An 18,890-nucleotide genomic window follows, 5' to 3' on the forward strand; every position below is an offset into this window, starting at 1 on the left:
GGGCCCCTGCACTGTAGCACTGATAGACACTTGAGGAATCTCACAAGGCAAATTTGGTGCATCATGGATGGGGGAGTCACACCTCAGGTTGAGGTATGATGAAAAATTCTGCTTACAAGTGTAAACTGGTTGCCAAAGTGAACATCTTACAGAAAGAGCTAATGAACTTTTTAGAGTAATGATTCTCTAGGATGAGGGCAGGGAGCATACTCTTTAGAATGACCAGTTGTTGTATCTTTAGTATACTTAACTTTGAAATTTTAGTTACAAAGGTGAGTGTGAGAATTTTATCAGGAGATAGCATGGGTTTAAAGATTGTTAAATACTGTTAAGGAACAGTGACTTCTGTGCTGCCCTGGTGGTTCTTCCCTTGAAAAGGCCTTCAAAGTATGTGTAGTCTCCTATAGCTGCAGTTGTCCCTGTCAGTCCATGAGGCTCCTAAAAGCGTGGTTCAGGCACCCAGGGGCTATTTCCAGATTGGCAAATGCCTTAAGAGAAAGAGATGCTTTGAGTTCTCGGCTCTCTGGGTTCTTATCTAGATTTTGTCTCAGTAATTCCTCATTACCTAGTTAGCCTTTTTATGCTTTTAAGAAAATGATTTTTATATTGCAGCTGTTGTCTAGTTGGTCTTAGCAGTAGGCTGATCCACATTTCCTGAGGCATGGTACCCAGTGTGCCTTCATGTTAATGGGAGAAAAGTAGGGAAAGACATGTTTATTTGGCTTTGAATGTTTTTCAGTCATTCAGCAAGCATTACTGGTGTCTTCTGAGTTATGTATTTATGGAGGACAGATATATGTGTTTTAAAATTTTTTTTTTTTTTTTTTTTTTTGCGGTACACGGGCCTCTCCCGTTGCGGACATGCAGGCTCAGCCATGGCTCACAGACCCAGCCGCTCCGCGGCATGTGGGATCTTCCCGGACCGGGGCACAAACCCGTGTCCCCTGCATCGGCAGGCGGACTCTCAACCACTGCGCCACCAAGGAAGCCCTAAAATTTATTTATTGTTTATTTTTCTGCCACATTGAGCAGCTTGTGGGATGTTAGTTCCCTGACCGGGGATCAAACCCGGGCCCATGGCAGTGAGAGCACCGAGTCGTAACCACTGAACCGCCAGGGAATACCCTATGAGTTGAGTTTTAAAAGCCTGACGAGTTCTGTTAAGTAGTCCTAGTCTGTCTTATATCCCCAGTATCTTTTTTTTTTTAAATTTTTATTTGTTTTTTTTGGCTGCGTTGGGTCTTCGTTGCTGTGCACAGGCTTTCTCTAGTTGCGTCGAGCAGGGGCTACTCTTCGTTGCAGTGGGTGGGCTTCTCATTACAGTGGCTTTTCTTGTGGAGCATGGGTTCTAAGCGTGTGGGCTTCAGTAGTTATGGCATGCGGGCTCAGCACTTGTGGCTCTAGAGCGTCAGGCTCAGTAGTTGTGGCGCACGGGCTTAGTTCCTCCACAGTATGTGGGATCTTCCCAGACCAGGGCTCGAACCTGTGTGCCCTGCATTGGCAGATGGATTCTTAACCACTCTGCCACCAGGGAAGTCCTGTATCCCCAGTATCTGACTTGGAATTAACATAAATAAATACTTAGTCAGATGGATCTTGACTGCTGAGAAGGAGCTCCATCTAGCAAAGAAGGTAAGCAAGCGAGGTAAAAGCTGCTGAGTGTTGGGTAAATGGTACAGGTTGTGGACCAAGGAAAAGAAAAGATGGTAGATGGTTCTAAGTAAGCAACAGTGATCCGGGAAGGCTTCATTCAGGGTGGTAGACTTGGAGTGAGGTTTTTTGTTTTTTTTTAACATCTTTATTGGAGTATAATTGCTTTACAATGTGTTAATTTCTGCTGTATAACAAAGTGAGTCAGCTACATGTATACATATATTCCTGTATCTCCTCCCTCTTGCATCTCCCTCACACCCTCCCTATCCTGCCCCTCTACCACCCCTCTAGGTGGTCACAAAGCACCGAGCTGATCTCCCTGTGCTATGCGGCTGCTTCCCACTAGCTATTTATTTTACATTTGGTAGTGTGTATATGTCCATGCCACTCTCTCACTTCATCCCAGCTTACCCTTCCCCCTCCCTGTGTCCACAAGTCCATTCTCTACATCTGCATCTTTATTCCTGTCCTGCCCCTAGGTTCTTCATAACCTTTTTTTTTTTTTTTTTTTAGATTCCATATATAGATGTTAGCATACAGTATTTGTTTTTCACTTTCTGACTTACTTCTGTATGACAGACTCTAGGTCCATCTACCTCACTACAAATAGCTCAATTTCGTTTCTTTTTATGGCTGAGTAATATTCATTGTATATATGTGCCACATCTTTATCCATTCATCTGTCGATGGACACTTAGGTTGCTTCCGTGTCCTGGCTATTGTAAATAGAGCTGCAGTGAACATTGTGGTACTTGACTGTTTTTGAATTATGGTTTTCTCAGGGTATATGCCCCGTAGTGGGATTGCTGGGTCGTGTGGTAGTTCTATTTTTAGTTTTTTAAGGAACCTCCATCCTGTTCTCCATTGGAGTGAGGTTTTAAAGGGTGAATAGGGCTCAGGCAAAAGTAGTAATTGGGGCTTGAAATAAGCAAAGGCTGGGTGGTGGGAAATCGTGCTGGTGTGCAGGGACAACATTCTTGTTTCAGCCAGAGTAGGAAATGCATGTAGATTGGGAAAAGAGCTAGAAGCTGGGTAGTAGGGGCTAGATAATGAAGGGCTTTTACAACTAGGAGTTTGAGCATTCCTCTTTAGGAATCTGAAGAGTTTGGGGGAAACTGAGGTGAGTACAGAAGGGCAAATACCAAACTAGAGACAGATTGACCAGTTAAGGGCCTCTGTTTTTGTCCAGTCGGAGATAACAAAGGCCTGAACATTGATTGGGAAGGATGACTAAACATGGCTCTGGCTTTGCCTGGCTAAGAGCGTGGTACACATTCCCACTGGGACATTTTCAAAGATCCTTTTTCTATGGCTTGGCTTGTCTATGCCCCCGATTTAACGAATCCGGCCCAATTCCATAGCTGCTGCTGTTGATGGGTTTTGTCTTGTGTTTTGTTTTTCACAGATTCTCTTAAATCCACCTATTCTTTTTTTTTTTAAAGAATTTATTTATTTATTTATTGGCTGTGTTGGGTCTTCATTGCTGCACGCAGGCTTTCTCTAGTTGCGGCGAGTGGGGGGCTACTCTTCATTGCAGTGCGCGGGCTTCTCCTTGTGGTGGCTTCTCTTGTTGCAGAGCATGGGCTCTAGGCACGCAGGCTTCAGCAGTTGTGGTTCGCGGGCTCTAGAGCGCAGGCTCAGTAATTGTGGCACACGGGCTGAGTTGCTCCGCAGCATGTGGCATCTTCCCGGACCAGGGCTCGAACCCACGTCCCTTGCATTGGCAGGCGGATTCTTAACCACTGCACCACCAGGGAAGCCCAATCCACCTATTCTTAAAGGTTCTGTTTAGCTCTTGCATGGATTATTAAATTTTCCTCTCCAACTGTCATTTTTCATGGTGCTCCTGTTCTTCTGCCTGGAATTAACACCTTCTCACTTGACAAATGGCCTACTCAAGTGGCAGTTGTCTTTCTGCTCCCTTCTTGAAGGCAGTGTTACTTAGTCATTTGATGAATGTTTATTGAGCATCTACTGTTTGCCAAGTACTGTTCTGGGCACTAGGAATATATCACTGAGCTGGACAGACAAGGTCCCTCCTCTCACGGTGCTTAACACTGTTGTGAGGCAAGAAAGGCAAACTAGTACATTGTTTCATCCAAGATTTAAAAGTGTTTGAAGAAAATAAAATGGGAATGAGAGAGAGTAACTGGATGCCTAAATTGGGTGGTAAGAGAGACCTTTCTGAGGAAGGTAATCGTGTAATGCACTTATGGGTCTACATGACTCTTCCAATATACTGAGCCCTTAGTAGCACCTTGAGCTATTATCTATCTATTCTTGGCTCTTAAATGATGAGTGACTAAATGAATTATGTGGCTACTCCTCCCCTTTTCCAGTAGTCAGTGCACTACCTGAAACTTCCTTAACTCTCAGATCAAATTACTTTAAGCCTTCTGCAGGTTGTCTCTGCAGCCAAGGTAAGAGAGATGCCGTCCTTACCCTAGAGAGGCTCCCAGTCTCTGGGCAGGAATGCGATAAAACTTGCTTTGGTAAGTATTCTGTGCATCTGGACAGAGAAATCAGGGTGTTTCCAGGGTAAGGCCACTCTCGGCAGCTTCCCTCCAGGTAGTTTAATTACCTTGATCTGTACTCAGGAAAGCTGACTAGTAAAGCTATATTGGTCTATAAAACCAGACTCCAGTGTGTTAATTTATGATGAGAAATATGTCAGGTGCAGTAGACTTCCCCATTGGCCTTAGTGTGTTTTCTTCATGTAATCATATCACTTGGGAAGCTTAACTGAAGTCAAGAGATAGCTCCACATATCAGAATGAGGGGAGTTTAAGTCTAGGGATGGAATGTTTACCAACATCAGATTACCCCTACCACAAGCCTGGCACAGCTTTCCTCCCCACTGCAGTTTGCTTCAGTGATTCTTGGTTCTGTGCATCTTCATCTTGATATTTTATCTACCCCCAAATGGCATGATTTTACTTTTTATTTTTTTGGCCACACCACGCTGCATGTGGGATCTTAGTTCCCCAACCAGGGGTGGAACCCACGCCCCCTGCATTGGAAGCACAGAGTCTTAACCACTGGACTGCCAGGGAAGTCCCTTCTTTACTTTCTTAAACAGTCACTCTGATTTCCATTATATTCCAGGCCTTGGGACCCATTACTTTCTCTTTCACATTACTTTGCTTATTGCTTTTGTTGAAAGTATCCTATAGCTCTGGCTTGGGGGTGAGGGTGGGGGTTAAGTTTCCAAACTCACTGACTTCCCCAAATGTGCTAGGATCTTCGGGCTACCCAGTTTATTCAAATCTGTGTGACAGTGGTATCAGATACAGACCTAAAGTTCCCAATGTGCTAAATTATAGGTGGCCTACCTGTAGAAAGGTAGCGTTAAAAGCTTTTCTCGGGTTATGACTGAGGTGTGTAAACATGAGGAAATCCTATAGGTCAAGGACAGAAGTCCAGCGAATGGAGACCCAGGGGGACGTTAAACGGCCTGTGACCGTCCACGCAGCAGCTGAGGCTAGTTTTCAGAGGAGTGGGAATAGGGGCCTTCAATTAACATTGAGCCATCCTCTTATACTTTGAAGATGGGAGCAAGGCTCTGTCGCGGAAGAACAGGTCGCTGGACCCCGCGGCGAACGCCTAGTCCTGTTCCACCGGGTCGCCGAGCTTCGGGTTCCCGAATACAGAATGAAAAAGGCGACACCTCAGGCTTGCCTCTCTGCGCATAAAACCCTTTGATTTTGTTGTAAAACTACACTTCCACGTGAGGATCTTAGAACAAGGAAAATAAAAGATAAATGACGGGCGTTACAAGAGCTGGCAACTCGACCCTAACTTCCGAGTTACAACACTCGTAACGCAAAGCGCAGGAATCCAAGCGGGCGCCCGTTGTCAGAATAGCAACGGCGCAGGCTCCGTTCTGACGTAGGGTTTTCTGGGAATTGTAGTTTTCTCATCTTTGCGGGAGAGGAGACGACCTGTCACCGACATCTTTGCACAGCCGCGCCGACACCGGGTCTGAATGCACGGTCCAGTGGAGGGGGTCGGCGTATCAACAGTTAACAACATCTATAATAGGAAACAATATATAACAGGGCTGGTGGGACCTCAACAAAGGCCTAGTAAATGCTCAGGAATTCGGGAAGCTTTCACAGAAAACCGTGCGATAATCGATGCGGACGGATTACGCATTCGCCTGGGAGACAGTGGGAAGGTAGCAAGTGGGATTATTACAGGCAGAAGAAACTGCTCCTACAAAGTTGTAAGCATGAGAGTAATTCTGGATGGCTGAGAACACGAGGGTATTGAGTAGGGGTTGGTGAACAATGGGATCTGACGATTTAGAAATGGGAAGAAATCAGATCATGGTCTTGAATACCAAACCCAAGAATTTGGACCTTTTCTTGAATACACCTCACACGCAGCCCAAGCAATATGAATGACCCCCCTCCTTTGCGTTCTCCCTTATTTTGTTCATCTTTGTTTTATCACTTACCACAGCATTCTGGCTGTGTCTTCGTCCCAAGAGCTCAACAAGGATCATGGCCGTGTGGTAAGAGCTCAGGAAGTGTTTTTTGAATGATCAGATTTCAGTTTTTAGAAAAGCAATTAGCAACATTAAGAAGAGACGGTAAGAAGAGAGCAAGGCTGGATGTAAAAAATCATCAGAGTTTAAAGTAAATTGCTTTTCCAGCCTGCAATTTTCCCTCCAACCAAGGGTTGAAATCTGGCAGCTCAAGGCCATTTCCATCCTGGGTTTTGTTTGGTCAACGCTTTAAAAAAAAAAGATTAATTGCCCCATATTTTTAAAGTGGAATGTTTCACACTTAAACAATAACAAAAGATTTCTGGCTTCTCTTGAAAAATTTGAAGACTTGACAATTTGGGGCCCTGATTCTTGACAACAACAGAATGGAGCTGAGTAGCTGCTGCCCCCTTTAGACAGGACATATGCTCTTCAGTTTGTCACATTCCTCAACACTCCTTCCATCCCTTAAACTGAGGCCAAGTACCAGCTACTATTTATCATGATGCTTTTGTTTTCATTTATTTACAGTGAGCTAGCTCTGTTTGGCCTTGGAGGTGTTTAAGTTGCCCATCTTTGTGCTAATCTATCCTGCCTGGTATCCAAGGAGTGATTCAATGAAATTAGTATTTTAGAAAGATTAGTCAGTGCCAAACAGACTGAAGTGAGGAGCCGGGAGGCAGAAAGGAAGAAAGAAATTGGAAACCTATTGAAGGAATATTTGAAAGAATTTGGCAAGTAATTAAATATTGGATGAAAGATGAGGAAAAGGCAAAATACAACTTCAGAGTTTCCTACCTGAATGGCTGGGAAGATGATATCACCAACATAAGAAAGTGGGAGAAGTGGAAGGGGTGGTGGTGATCACTACCTTGCTACCTCTAGTATTTTGTGGGCAAGGGCCATGAGTTACCAATTCCATAATCCTCCAGTATTGTGCCGGGCATGCATTAGGTGCCCAGGAAATTCTAGCTGAACTGAAACTGATCTCAGGTGGGCTATACCTGATGAAGGGGGAAGGAAGGGAGAATTGGAATGCTGGAACAAAACCAGAACATCGTGGGAACTTAGGAATTCTCTCCAGAGTGGATGAACCCGGGGCTTGGGGACCGTTAATCCATTTTGGAGAAAAACCTATGCTAAAGTCCTGAAGCAGAGCAGGAATTTGGCATGCAAAAATGGAGACGGGATGGGGGGGAATGGTGTCATTCCAGGGGAAGGGAGAAAAAAAAAAAATCAGAGACTGGATGGCAGGACTTTTCCTGGAAGACGCTGTTAGAGCAAGCTCTTGGTTGGAGCATTAGGCAGGGGATTTGGGACAATGAGGCTGGAAAGGTTGGAACTTCTCTAAACAGTTTTGAGAGCACATCACTTGAAGAGAAGTCTCCAGCCCCGAGCTGCTGCTGCCCCCAGCTCCCCTGTGGCGCGGAGGGCACCAGGTCACTGCATCCAGAGGGGCCCAGAAGGGGAAGGAGGCATAGCCTCCACCGCAGCAGCTGCACCCACCATGGAGAGCATCAAGTGTAGGGTGGTAGGCGGTGGGGCTGTGGGCAAGACGTGCCAGCTCATCTGCTACACAACCACCGCCTTCCCCAAGGAGTACCTCCCCACAGCGTTCGACAGTTATAGCGCCTGCAGGGCTGGCACACGGTGAACCTGCACCTGTGGGACACAGCGGGCCGGGAGGAGTAGGGCCGCCTCTGCGCACACTCCTACCCACAGACCAATATGTTTGTCATCTGTTTCTCCATTGCCAGTCCGCCCTCCTATGAGAATGTGTGGCACAAGTGGCACCCAGAGGTGTGCCACCACTGCCCCGATGTGCCCATCCTCCTGGTGGGCACCAAGAAGGACCTGAGAGCCCAGCCTGACACCCTATGACGCCCGAAGGAACAGGGCCAGGTGCTGGCCAAGCAGATCCACGCTGTGCGCTACCTCGCGTACTTGGCCCTGCAGCAGGACGGCGTCAAGGAAGTGTTTGCTGAGGCTGTCCAGGCCGTGGTCAACCCCATGCCTAGCAAGCGTGGGTGGTCCTGTGTCCTCTTGTGACCCTGACACTCAGCTTGGAGGCTGCCCCTGCCCTCCACCAGTTGTGCCTTTGTGCCTTGTCTGCCCCCAGCTGTGCCTTTACGAATAATTCTGGCACCCCTTGCCAAGGGGGCTCCCCGAAAGCCTTATCTCCTTAAGGAGGCCCACAGGGAAAGGGGCTTTGGGCCCTGCCCCACTCTGATTGAGAACACTAGGTATTCTCGAGAGCTCACCCAGGCCAAGGTCAGACCCCTCCCCAAGAAGCCAACCCAGCGCCCCCTCCCCACTTTCCTCTACTGACGAGTTGATCCAGCTTTCCACACAGATGTTGCTGCCTACTGTGGTGACTTCTCTCAGGTTAGGGGCTCTCAGCCATCCCTAACCTCTCCCTCGCTGCTCTTCAAATTGCTCCCCCCTCAAGATACTCTCTCCCTTCCCCAGAGAAGGAGCCATAGAATCCTAAGATGAATGTGCCCCAACCTACCCCCCCACCCCCGAGTGCTCAGGCCTTTTGCATCCACTGACTGACTCGGCCCCACCCCCACCCCCTCCGGGCTCCAGGGGGCCCCACCTACTCCCATCAGCATCAATAAAACCTCCTGTCTTCAGCGGAAAAAAAAAGGAAAAGGTTTTCGGCCCAAACTTCCCCAAAATAAATATTTACAAGTTATTTATATGTACAACTAATGTAATATTATGCACTTTATAAACATTAACACACAAACAACAAATTAAAAAACACAAAAATTAGAAATATTCTAGCATTTTCTTCCCACTCCCGCAACGTATCATACCACACACTGCCTATGTTACCTCCCCCCCCAGTCCCTCCCCCTCCACCATCACTTCGGAGCCCCTGCTGTAATCAAAGGGAGCCTTTGGAGTTTCTGAAACAGAGGAGGGGCATGGTCTCTGACGACTTTCCCGAATCCGCAAAGTAAAAACAGACTGCGACATCAAAGAACTGCAATTGCCTTAGAGCGCTTTCCACGTGCCAGGAAACGCCTCAGTGCTTTAATATAACTCATTCAATCCCCAAAGCAATCCTACTCTGTAGGTACCATTATTGTCTTTTAAGATATTTTTATCTTAAGATAAAACCGAGGCACAGTGAGGTTAAGAAACTTTTCCAGGCTGACACAGAAGTGGCGGAGCCAGAATTGGAACCCACCCTGGGTGGGTCCACACTCCATGAGCTTAACCGCTACTGGAGGGGGATGAGGGGGGCTCCCTTGGTTAAGTCCCTCACCAATCACTGCTGTCGTGAGAATCCAAGGTACAGCACGAGGAGGCAGCAGGAAATCACTAACCCCCGGGCCACCTCTTACTCAGTTGTCTAGGTAAGGTTGGCTTATCCGCAGCCTCTGGAAGCCAACTCAGCCGGTCGCGCAGGCGCAGATCGACAGGCTCGGTTTCTATGGTTCCAGGGCGCGACTGCGGAAGGCAGGTCGGCTCCCGTCGTCGCGCTGCAAGCGTCGCGCTGCGGGCTTCCTTTGCGGCAGGCCTCATTGTCACCTGAGGATCTTCTAGTAGCGGAGTCAGCAAGGAGTCAAGGACACAGCTGCTGGACGGTAGGGGCTGCGTTTGTTTGCGGGACGCTTAAGCCTAAGGAGCTTCCTTCCGAGATCTCTTTAACAGATTTCCTCTTGGCTTGCTGGGTGTCCGTTCTCCTTGGCCGTGTTTTCTGCTTTTCCAGGCCCCTTGGTCCACACAGCCAGTGTCATCGAAGCTTGTAGGCCGCGCCTCTCTCGGCTCTCTTTCCAGGTTAACGTAGCTTTGTGGCGGACTCATACTTTGGCCTTCTGTTTCTTAACCTTAAGTCCACGCTCCTTGTCCCGGCTTGCATGGCCCTGCGGGATTTGGGCCCCGTCAACCTCTTAAGCTCGTTTCGTTCTTCTTCCCGACATGCAGTCTGCGCTCCAGCCACGTCTGGGTGCTCAGTGTCCCCCAGACATACCCAGCACCTCCGGCTGTAACTCGTGTTGTGTGTGCCCTACTGGAATACTCTGCTCACGGAGCTTCACTTGGCAAGCGCCACCTATCTCAAAGGCATTTTCCAGTCTCATGGGCAGAATTGGTGCTTCCTACTTCGAGCTCTACCTCTTGTGCTTTTCCATTGGGTTCCCAATTCCACGTGTGTGTCCTCATTTTAGTGCTTAGGTTGCACTGCTTTTCCTCCCCATCCCAGTGTCTGGAATGCTATTACTAAGTAAATGACTGAAAGAATGGGTAGAAAAATTTTAGATTACATTCATTTGTAAATCTGCCACTCATAGGTAACTATTGACCCTTTTTTGTGCTTCCTTCCAGTCTTCTTTTGCAGACAGTTTTTTTGGGGGGGCATTATTGTAATCCCCCCTGTTTTTCATTCAGTATTCAAGTGTATGTTTCATGTGTGTTCTTTTCCCCTCATGTTCTACCAGATAGGTACCAGATTTGATTATCCGTTTCTCTATCGTTGCACTTTAAAGTTGTTTGAAATTCTTTTTTTTTTTCCCCAACAGTTACTGAGCTCCTACCGGGTCCCTGCCCTCAAGGCACTCATTGTTCAATGGGGGAGGCATTCATGTAGATAGTGCATTACAGGGGTGTGGGAAGTACTATGAAAAGTCGATGATGCTGAGCTAACACAGGAGGGACATAACCATTTCAGGATGGCTTCTTAGAAGTGTCATCTAAATTATATGGATCGGAAAATGTAAAGAAATGTTTTCATGCTTGTGCTTTTTTGTTTATTTCAGTTATTCTTCAGATCTATCTCAAAGAATTGGGATAACTGAGTCAAAATATAAACACTTTTTTTAACTTTTGATAAAAATGACCTTATCAGTATAGAGGATTTTAATGCATTGTTTTTTAGTTCTAGTTGTCTCTTCCTTGAGTTTTGTGAAAGCACAGAAATTGCTCATCTACCATAAACTGGAAGAACCTGTCTAATGAAAAAGTTTGGGGAGAAGTAGTTGGGAGAATAGTATAAAATAGCTTTCTTGAGAGCTATGTATCTAAGTTATTTCATTTTTCTCAGAAGTTTCTCATTTGATTGCAATTTTACGGCATTCTTTCTTTTTCTTCCACTTCAGCCATGCCTTTCTTTGATGTGCAGAAAAGGCTGGGTCTTGACTTAGACCGCTGGATGACAATCCAGAGTGCTGAGCAGCCTCTCAAGATTCCAGGTCGATGCCATGCTTTTGAAAAAGAATGGATAGAGTGCGCACATGGTATTGGTGGTATTCGCGCGCAGAAAGAGTGCAAGATAGAATATGATGATTTCGTAGAGTGTCTACTTCGACAGAAAACGGTGAGGAAGTGATGGAGACAGGCACTGAATTACTTCCTCATTTCTTTGGGGCTACTTTTAAGTATTTTTAATTGGTCACTGGGCATTAGTTTGCCCAATGTGAATTGGCAAAACTTTTGTGGTGAAACTCCTTCCGTACTTAGGTACCATGTCAAGGAAGTTAAAAACCTTCAGATCTGACAAGGGCCTCTTATTCCTCAGTGTTCTTCCTAATGTTCTCACATATTTTCCTTAGCATTGTATCCTGCTGCAGCCACCAGGTTAGAAATTTCATGTGTATATTTCCATTTTTGCCTAGACTATAAAGTAAAGAATACCAACCAGCATTGGGTGTTTGTCCTTGAAAATCTTTGGGTGAATATATTTCAACCCAATATATATATCCAATCCTCATTGGGGAAGAGATTAAAATCCTGTAGATCTATTACATTGAAACTGATAAAACAATCTCTGGATTGATTTCTACTCTGGGGAGGATGGAGGTGTTAATGAGATTGCTTTAGGTGAGCCTGACCAAAAATGCAGGGGGCAAAAAAAGGTTAATGGCATGGTGTCTGCTTCCTCAAGAGTCGAATGTGCATAACATGTAGGGCCCTGTTCTCCCTTAGAGAAGAAATCTTTGGCTGTGGGCCATCATTTTACTTATTTCTGTGCTCCAGATATAACAAATATAAATGTTTTTATTACTCTTAACTCCTTGGGGTTCAGGGATACAATTTAGATTTTCACTTAAATGTTTCTCAAAGTTATCTGTATCAAAAACTTTAAATTTCTTGTTTTTTATAATCTGCTCTTGGCATTTGGATTATGTGAAGCCAAATTTGGAAGGAATGAAGGGGTGTCAGGTAATAATTTTGTATTGATCTCTAAAGGAATATTGATCATTGAGTAATATTGTAGTATTACTGAGGGACAAGGATGGGTCATGGTTGGCCACCTACCAGCTATTTAGTTCACAATATGTCTTAACTTGTCTTCTGCGGGCCCCACTTATTCCTTGCTCAGATTAAGACTTTACTCATTATGGAAAATTAACACCAAGAAGAGACAGTGTGATGAGGCGGGAAGAACATTAGATTGGGAGTTTGGAGACCTTGATTTTGATGCTGGTTTTGCCACTACTAGTTTCGTGACTTTGAGCAAGTCATTTCTCTTGTAGTCTTGGTTTCCTTATCTGGAAATATAAAGTGTTACTCTAAGGTCACGCCTCATCCTGTGAGTTTATGAATAGATACGTTACCATTTTGGAGGTCATCTAAGTGAAGAAGCTAGTGAATCAAGGAATTAGAATCAAGCGCTGTTCTAAGTTCTTAGAATGTAATAATGCATATATTTCTCACAATAATCTCCTGTGAGATGCATTATGTTTATTTTCCCCATTGTATGATTAAAAAGTTGAAGCAGGGAAATATTAAGGCTATTACCTAAGGTCATATAGCCCAGTAAGAGGAAATGGCATTTGAACCTGGCAGTGCTGGTTCCAGACCCTGTGCTTGTATCCAGAACACCAAGTGGTGATTGGTTCTAGGTGGAAGAAAGACTTGACATATGATGGTGTGATAGCTCAGCCATGACTAGTCTGTTGGGAGACTTTTTAATGGAGAAATGTTAAGAATACAGTTTTTAAAATGGTTATTGTTTATATTAGTATTTAGGATACCTAGAGTTTTTTTTCCTACTGAAGTTACATCCTAACTAATTCTTTAAAGTTCATGGGATGTTTAATTGAACATACTACCTCTTCATGCCTTTGTGAAAACCTGGTCATTCACTCAAAAAATATTTACTGGATCACCTATTCTGTCAGTAACTATTCCAGGTACCGGAAATACAGCAGTAAGCAAAAGTCTCTGCCCTAATGGAGCTTATATGCAGGGCAGTGGGGCAGGGGTGGGGGTGACAGTGAGCGGTGGGATACAGAAAATTTCCAAACAACGGAAAATAGTGTGTCCGGTGTTGGTAAGTGCGGTGGTGAAAATAAACAGGAGAAGGATAGGAAGCAGGAGAAGGCATGTATGCTCTTTTAAATAGAGTGCTACAAAAAGAGCTCAGTGATAGAAGACATTTGAGCAGAGACTTTGAGATAGTGAACCACATGCACATGAGGGAAGAATGTTCCGGGCAGAGGAAACAGCAAGTGGAAGGGTCTCTGAGCTGGAGCAGAGAGCCAGGAGAAGGGTATTAAGAGATAAAGTCAGAGACGTGGGCTTTTTAAGTCATTCCAGGGAAGGAGTCAGCTTTTCCTCTCAGTAAGATGAAAGCTGTTGGGTTTTGAGCCACGGAATAGTGCAGTCAGGATTAGTAAGTCTGTTTTCCATGTCACAGAATCCATGAATTAGGGTTCTCATACAATCTTGAATAGCATGGCTTTCCTCTATTGGGAATGTCCTACTGAGAAGAGGCAGAACTCAAGGCTCTGCCTATCCGAGTGACTAGTAGCTGAGCACATACCACGTCTTTCTTTCAGTGTGGTCCAGAGACCTCTTTGGCTATTTCTGCTTCATTCATACCCAGTGAACAGTTACTAGCAGCAGTGCCACCTTCACATAGAGAGGTCAGGAATATATAAGCTGTGAGATGATCTCAGCTTTTAATATTTTAAAAGATTTTAATATGCACAAGTATACCTCTTAAAGCCTTTGGATCTGTATTGTTTTTGTAAATACCTGTATTCCTCTATATCATAGGAACATTTTAGTTATTAGTTTTCAAGGAGATATTATTATATATACCAGAAATTTATTTGTTATAAGCTTGGGAAATGGGTTCTTTAAAGAAGGGATTTATCCCAGAGGCCCTCTAGGATGAAAGACTTGCATAGTTTAAAAATGAAACCAATTTTGTATTCAGCTTCTCCAGCCCTCACTTTCCAGTGCATATCTCCCCCAAGTTTAAATACTTTCTTCCTTTGACAGATGAAACGTCTGAGTGCCATCGAGAGGCAGCGGGATAAGCTAATAAAGGAAGGGAAGTACACACCTCCACCTCAGCACCTGGGCAAGGAGGATCCTTGACCCTGAGCAGAGCAGCTGCCGGTGGCTGGAGGCTGATTTTCACGTTCTCTCTTCTCTGCTGGAAACTTTACGTACTGAAAACCCTTTTGTGAAAGTGTCTAAAAATAAAGGATTGCTCTCTCCTATTGGTTCTATATTCTCTTGGATCATACTTCTCTGTACTGAGGTTGCAACCTATTTTTTAAGTTTGAGAAAATGCGTTTCTCTTAAAAATTAGCATCTAGGGAATAATAAGCAGCACTTAACGAATGCTTACTATGTAGGTACTTTAAATATGGTAACTCATTTAAGAAGTTGCAGTGTTTGATTCTGGTTTATTTTCTGTAAAGCACTAACTTGGGCCGGGAGGGAGAGGCAGTACAGAGGGTGGTTGTGTGTTTACGCTAAGGTCTGTGAAGTGTAAATTTAAGGCTTTAAGAAAATGCCAAGTTCAGATAACCTCATTTTGAAGAGGCAACACTATTGTTTCAATTTGCTATCAGTGTTGTGTGTTATGTGTGTTATACATTAGTGGTATATTAGTACTTCTAACTGACATGGTTAGGAACATGTTTTCTTTGGTTTTTGTTTTTATTTTATTTATTTATTTATTTTGGCTGTGTTGGGTCTTTGTTGCTGTGCATGGGCTTTCTCTGCTTGCGGCGAGCGGGGGCTACTCTTCGTTGCAGTGTGCGGGCTTCTTATTGCAGTGGCTTCTCTGTTGCAGAGCACAGGTTCTAGGCATGTGGGCTTCAGTAGTTGCAGCACATGGGCTCGGTAGTTGCGGCACACGGGCCCTAGAGCACTCGGGCTTCAGTATTTGTGGCACGCAGGCTTAGTTGTTCCACAGCATTTTGGATCTTCCCAGACCAGGGCTTGAACCCATGTCCCCTGCATTGGCAGGCAGATTCTTAACCATTGAGCCACCAGGGGAGTCCTTAGAAACATGTTTCCAGATGTAGAAGGGAAGGTATGAACCCTAGAAAATTACTGTAAGTGTTGAGAATATAATGGAAACCTCAGATATCCTGCAGCATTTCTTAAACTACTTTTTATTGTGTTAAAATACACATAACATAAAATATATCGTCTTAACCATTTTTAAGTGTACAGTTCAGTGGTATTAAGTACATTCACGTTGTTGTGCAACCATCACTACCATCCATCTCTAGAACTCTTCATCTTGGAAAACTGAAATTATATCCATTAAACAATAACTCCCTGTTCCTCCTTCCCCTTAGCACCTGGCAACCACTATTCTACTTTCTATCTCTGTGATTTTGACTACTCTTAAGTGCCTCCTTATGAGTGGAATCATACACTATTTGTCTTTTTGTGACTGGCTTATGTCACCTAACATAATGTCCTCAAGCTTCATACATGTAGCGTATATCAGAATTTCGTTCCTTTTCAAGGCTGAATAGTATTCCATTGTATGTATATACTACATCTTGCTTATCCATTCATCTGTCAGTAGACACTTGGGTTGCTTCCATGTTTTAGCTTTTGTGAATAATGCTGCTATGAATATGGGTATACAGATATCTCCTTGAGACCCTGCTTTCAATTACATTCCCATCAGTACTGCAGAAGAGTTCTAATTTCTCCACATCTTCACCAGCAGTTGTTATTTTCTGGGTTTTTTTGATAGCCACCTAATGGAAGTGAGGTATCTCACTGTAGTTTTTTTTTTTTAATTTATTTTTAAATTAAATTTATTTATTTGACTGTGTTGGCTCTTCATTGCTGTGTGCGGATTCTCTCTAATTGCAGCGAGCAGGAGCTACTCTTCGTTGTGGTGCATGGGCTTCTCATTGCAGTGGCTTCTCGTTGCAGAGCACGGGCTCTAGGTATGTGGGTTTCAGTAGTTGTGGCTCACGGACTCTAGAGCACAGGCTCAGTAGTTATGGTGCACAGGCTTAGCTGCTCCGTGGCATATGGGATCTTCCCGGACCAGGGATCAAACCCATGTCCCCTGCATTGGCAGGCAGATTCTTAACCACTGCACCACCAAGGAAGTCCTCATTGTAATTTTGATTTGCATTTCCCTAATGACTAGAGATGTTGAATCTTGTCATGTGCTTATCGACCATTTGTATATCTTGTTTGGATATATGTGTATTCAAGTCTTTTGTCCATTTTTGAATTGAGTTGGGGTTTTAAAAAAAATTTTTCCTGAAGTCCAATTTTCTATTTTTTCTTTTGTTGCCTTTAATGTCATATCCAAGAAATCATTGCCAAATCCAATGTTGTGAAGCTTTTGCCCTATATTTTCCAAGTTTTATGTTTTTTAGGTCATGGGTCCATTTTGAATTGATTTTTAAAAATATAGTGTTAGGTAATAGTCCAACTTCATTCTTTTGCATGTGGATATCCAGATTTTCCAGCACCATTTGTTGAAAAGACTGTCTTTTCCTCATTGAATGATCTTGGCACCCTTGTCATTTGGCCATATGTGTGAGGGTTTATTTCTGGACTCTTGTTCTGTCTGTCCATGTTTCTGTCTTTATGCCAGTGCCACACTGTTTTGATTACTGTAGCTTTGTAATAAGTTTCAAAGTCAACAGTCCTCCTGATTTGAGTTCTCCAGCTTTGTTCTTTTCAGGATTGTTCTGGCTATTCAGGGTCGCTTAAGAGCCTATATGAATTTTAGGATGGGTTTTTCTATTTATGCAAAAAAATTGGGATTTTGACAGGGACAGAATTAAATCTGTAAATTGCTTAGGGTAGTACTGATATCTTAGTAAGTCTTCCAGTCCATGAACATGAGATTTCTTTCCATTTATTTATGTCTTTAATTTCTTTCAGCAGTGTTTTATAGTTTTCATTGTACAAACCTTTCACCTCCTTAAGTTAATTCCTAAGCATTTTTTTAGATGCTATTTTTAAAATTTTTATTTTATGTTGGAGTATAGTCGATTTACAGTGGCGGTGTACAGCAAAGTGATTCAGTTGTACATATACATATATCTGTTTTTCAGATTCTTTTCCCATATAAGTTATTACAGAGTACTGGGTAGAGTTCCCTGTTCTATACAGTAGGTCCTTGTTGACTAGCTATTAGATGCTATTTTTTTTTCTTTTTTTTTTTTTTGGCTGCTCTGGGTCTTCATTGCTGCCCGTGGGCTTTCTCTAGTTGCAACGAGCGGGGGCTCCTCTTTGTTGCAGTGCACGGGCTTCTCATTGCAGTGGCTTCTTTTGTTGCAGAGCATGGGCTCTAGGCATCGGGCTTCAGTAGTTGTGGCATGTGGGGTCAGTAGTTGCGGCTTGTGTGCTCTATAGCGCAGGCTCAGTAGTTGTGGTGCATGGGGTTAGTTGCTCTGCAGCATGTGGGATCTTCGTGGACCAGGGCTCGAACCCGTGTCCCCTGCATTGGCAGGCAGATTCTTAACCACTGTGCCACCAGGGAAGCCCCTAGATGCTATTTTATTTTATTTTTATTTATTTATTTATTTATTTATTTGCGGTACGCGGGCCTCTCACTGCCGTGGCCTCTCCCGTGGTGGAGCACAGGCTCCGGACGTGCAGGACCAGCAGCCATGGCTCACGGACCCAGCCGCTCCGCGGCATGTGGGATCCTCCCGGACCGGGGCACAAACCTGTGTGCCCTGCATCGGCAGGCGGACTCTCAACCGCTGCACCACCAGGGCAGCCCTAGATGCTATTTTACTTTATTTATTTATTTATTTATTTTGCGGTACGCAGACCTCTCACTGTTGTGGCCTCTCCCGTTGCGGAGCACAGGCTTGGAAGCGCAGGCCCAGCGGCCATGGCTCACGGGTTTAGCCGCTCCGTGGCATGTGGGATCCTCCCAGACCGGGGCATGAACCTGTGTCCCCTGCATCGGCAGGCGGACTCTCAACCACTGCGTCACCAGGGAAGCCCAAAACCATCTCTTCTTTTTTTTTTTTTGCGACTGCTATTTTAAATCGAATTGTTTTTGCAATTTTTTTTTTTTTTTCAGATTGATCATTGTTAGCCTTACAGCATTTTGAGTCATAAATGTAAGCTGTAAGGCTTGAATGTAAGTTCTCCTCAAAAGGGAAAATACATTGTGTCCTAGTCTCAATATTGGAAATAGGGGATTTGGCATTTGAGCGGGCCCTGCTTATTCCTTGTGTTAGCCAAGCAGAGTTTTCTTTTTTTTCTTTTCTTTTCTTTTATTTTTTTGCGGTACACAGGCCTCTCACTGCTGTGGCCTCTCCCATTGCGGGGCACAGGCTCTGGACGCGCAGGCTCAGCGGCCATGGCTCACGAGCCCAGCCGCTTCGCGGCATGTGGGATCTTTCCAGACTGGGGCACGAACCCGTGTTCCCTGCATTGGCAGACGGACTCTCAACCACTGCGCCACCAGGGAAGCCCTAAGCAGAGTTTTCTTAAACTAATCATTAATCAGTCACAATGGAGAATAAAGCTGGAGGCTTTCCAG

At 44.5% G+C, this 18,890-nt stretch overlaps 1 protein-coding gene and 1 pseudogene across 1 annotated transcript; both read left to right on the plus strand.

The window, feature by feature from the left end:
* Positions 1 to 7,554: 7,554 nt before the first annotated feature.
* On the plus strand, positions 7,555 to 8,191 carry LOC137218542 (rho-related GTP-binding protein RhoG-like; annotated as a pseudogene).
* Positions 8,192 to 9,601: 1,410 nt separating this feature from the next.
* Positions 9,602 to 14,607, plus strand: NDUFS5 (NADH:ubiquinone oxidoreductase subunit S5). The gene is made up of 3 exons (XM_067725579.1): positions 9,602 to 9,741; positions 11,251 to 11,468; positions 14,384 to 14,607. The coding sequence occupies exons 2-3, from the start codon at positions 11,253 to 11,255 to the stop codon at positions 14,480 to 14,482; spliced, it is 315 nt and encodes a 104-aa protein (XP_067581680.1). The 5' UTR covers positions 9,602 to 9,741; positions 11,251 to 11,252; the 3' UTR covers positions 14,483 to 14,607.
* Positions 14,608 to 18,890: the final 4,283 nt, after the last annotated feature.

This window comes from Pseudorca crassidens, chromosome 2 (genome assembly GCF_039906515.1).
Source record: "Pseudorca crassidens isolate mPseCra1 chromosome 2, mPseCra1.hap1, whole genome shotgun sequence".
Lineage (NCBI taxonomy): Eukaryota > Metazoa > Chordata > Mammalia > Artiodactyla > Delphinidae > Pseudorca > Pseudorca crassidens.

What these genes read in the sequence shown, in the direction of transcription:
- NDUFS5 (XM_067725579.1), top strand. Translation starts at nt 11,253, where the DNA reads ATGCCTTTCTTTGATGTGCAGAAAAGGCTGGGTCTTGACTTAGACCGC. An exon ending in GTCTACTTCGACAGAAAACG is followed by an intron (nt 11,469 to 14,383) that starts GTGAGGAAGTGA and finishes TTCCTTTGACAG; the next exon opens with ATGAAACGTCTGAGTGCCAT.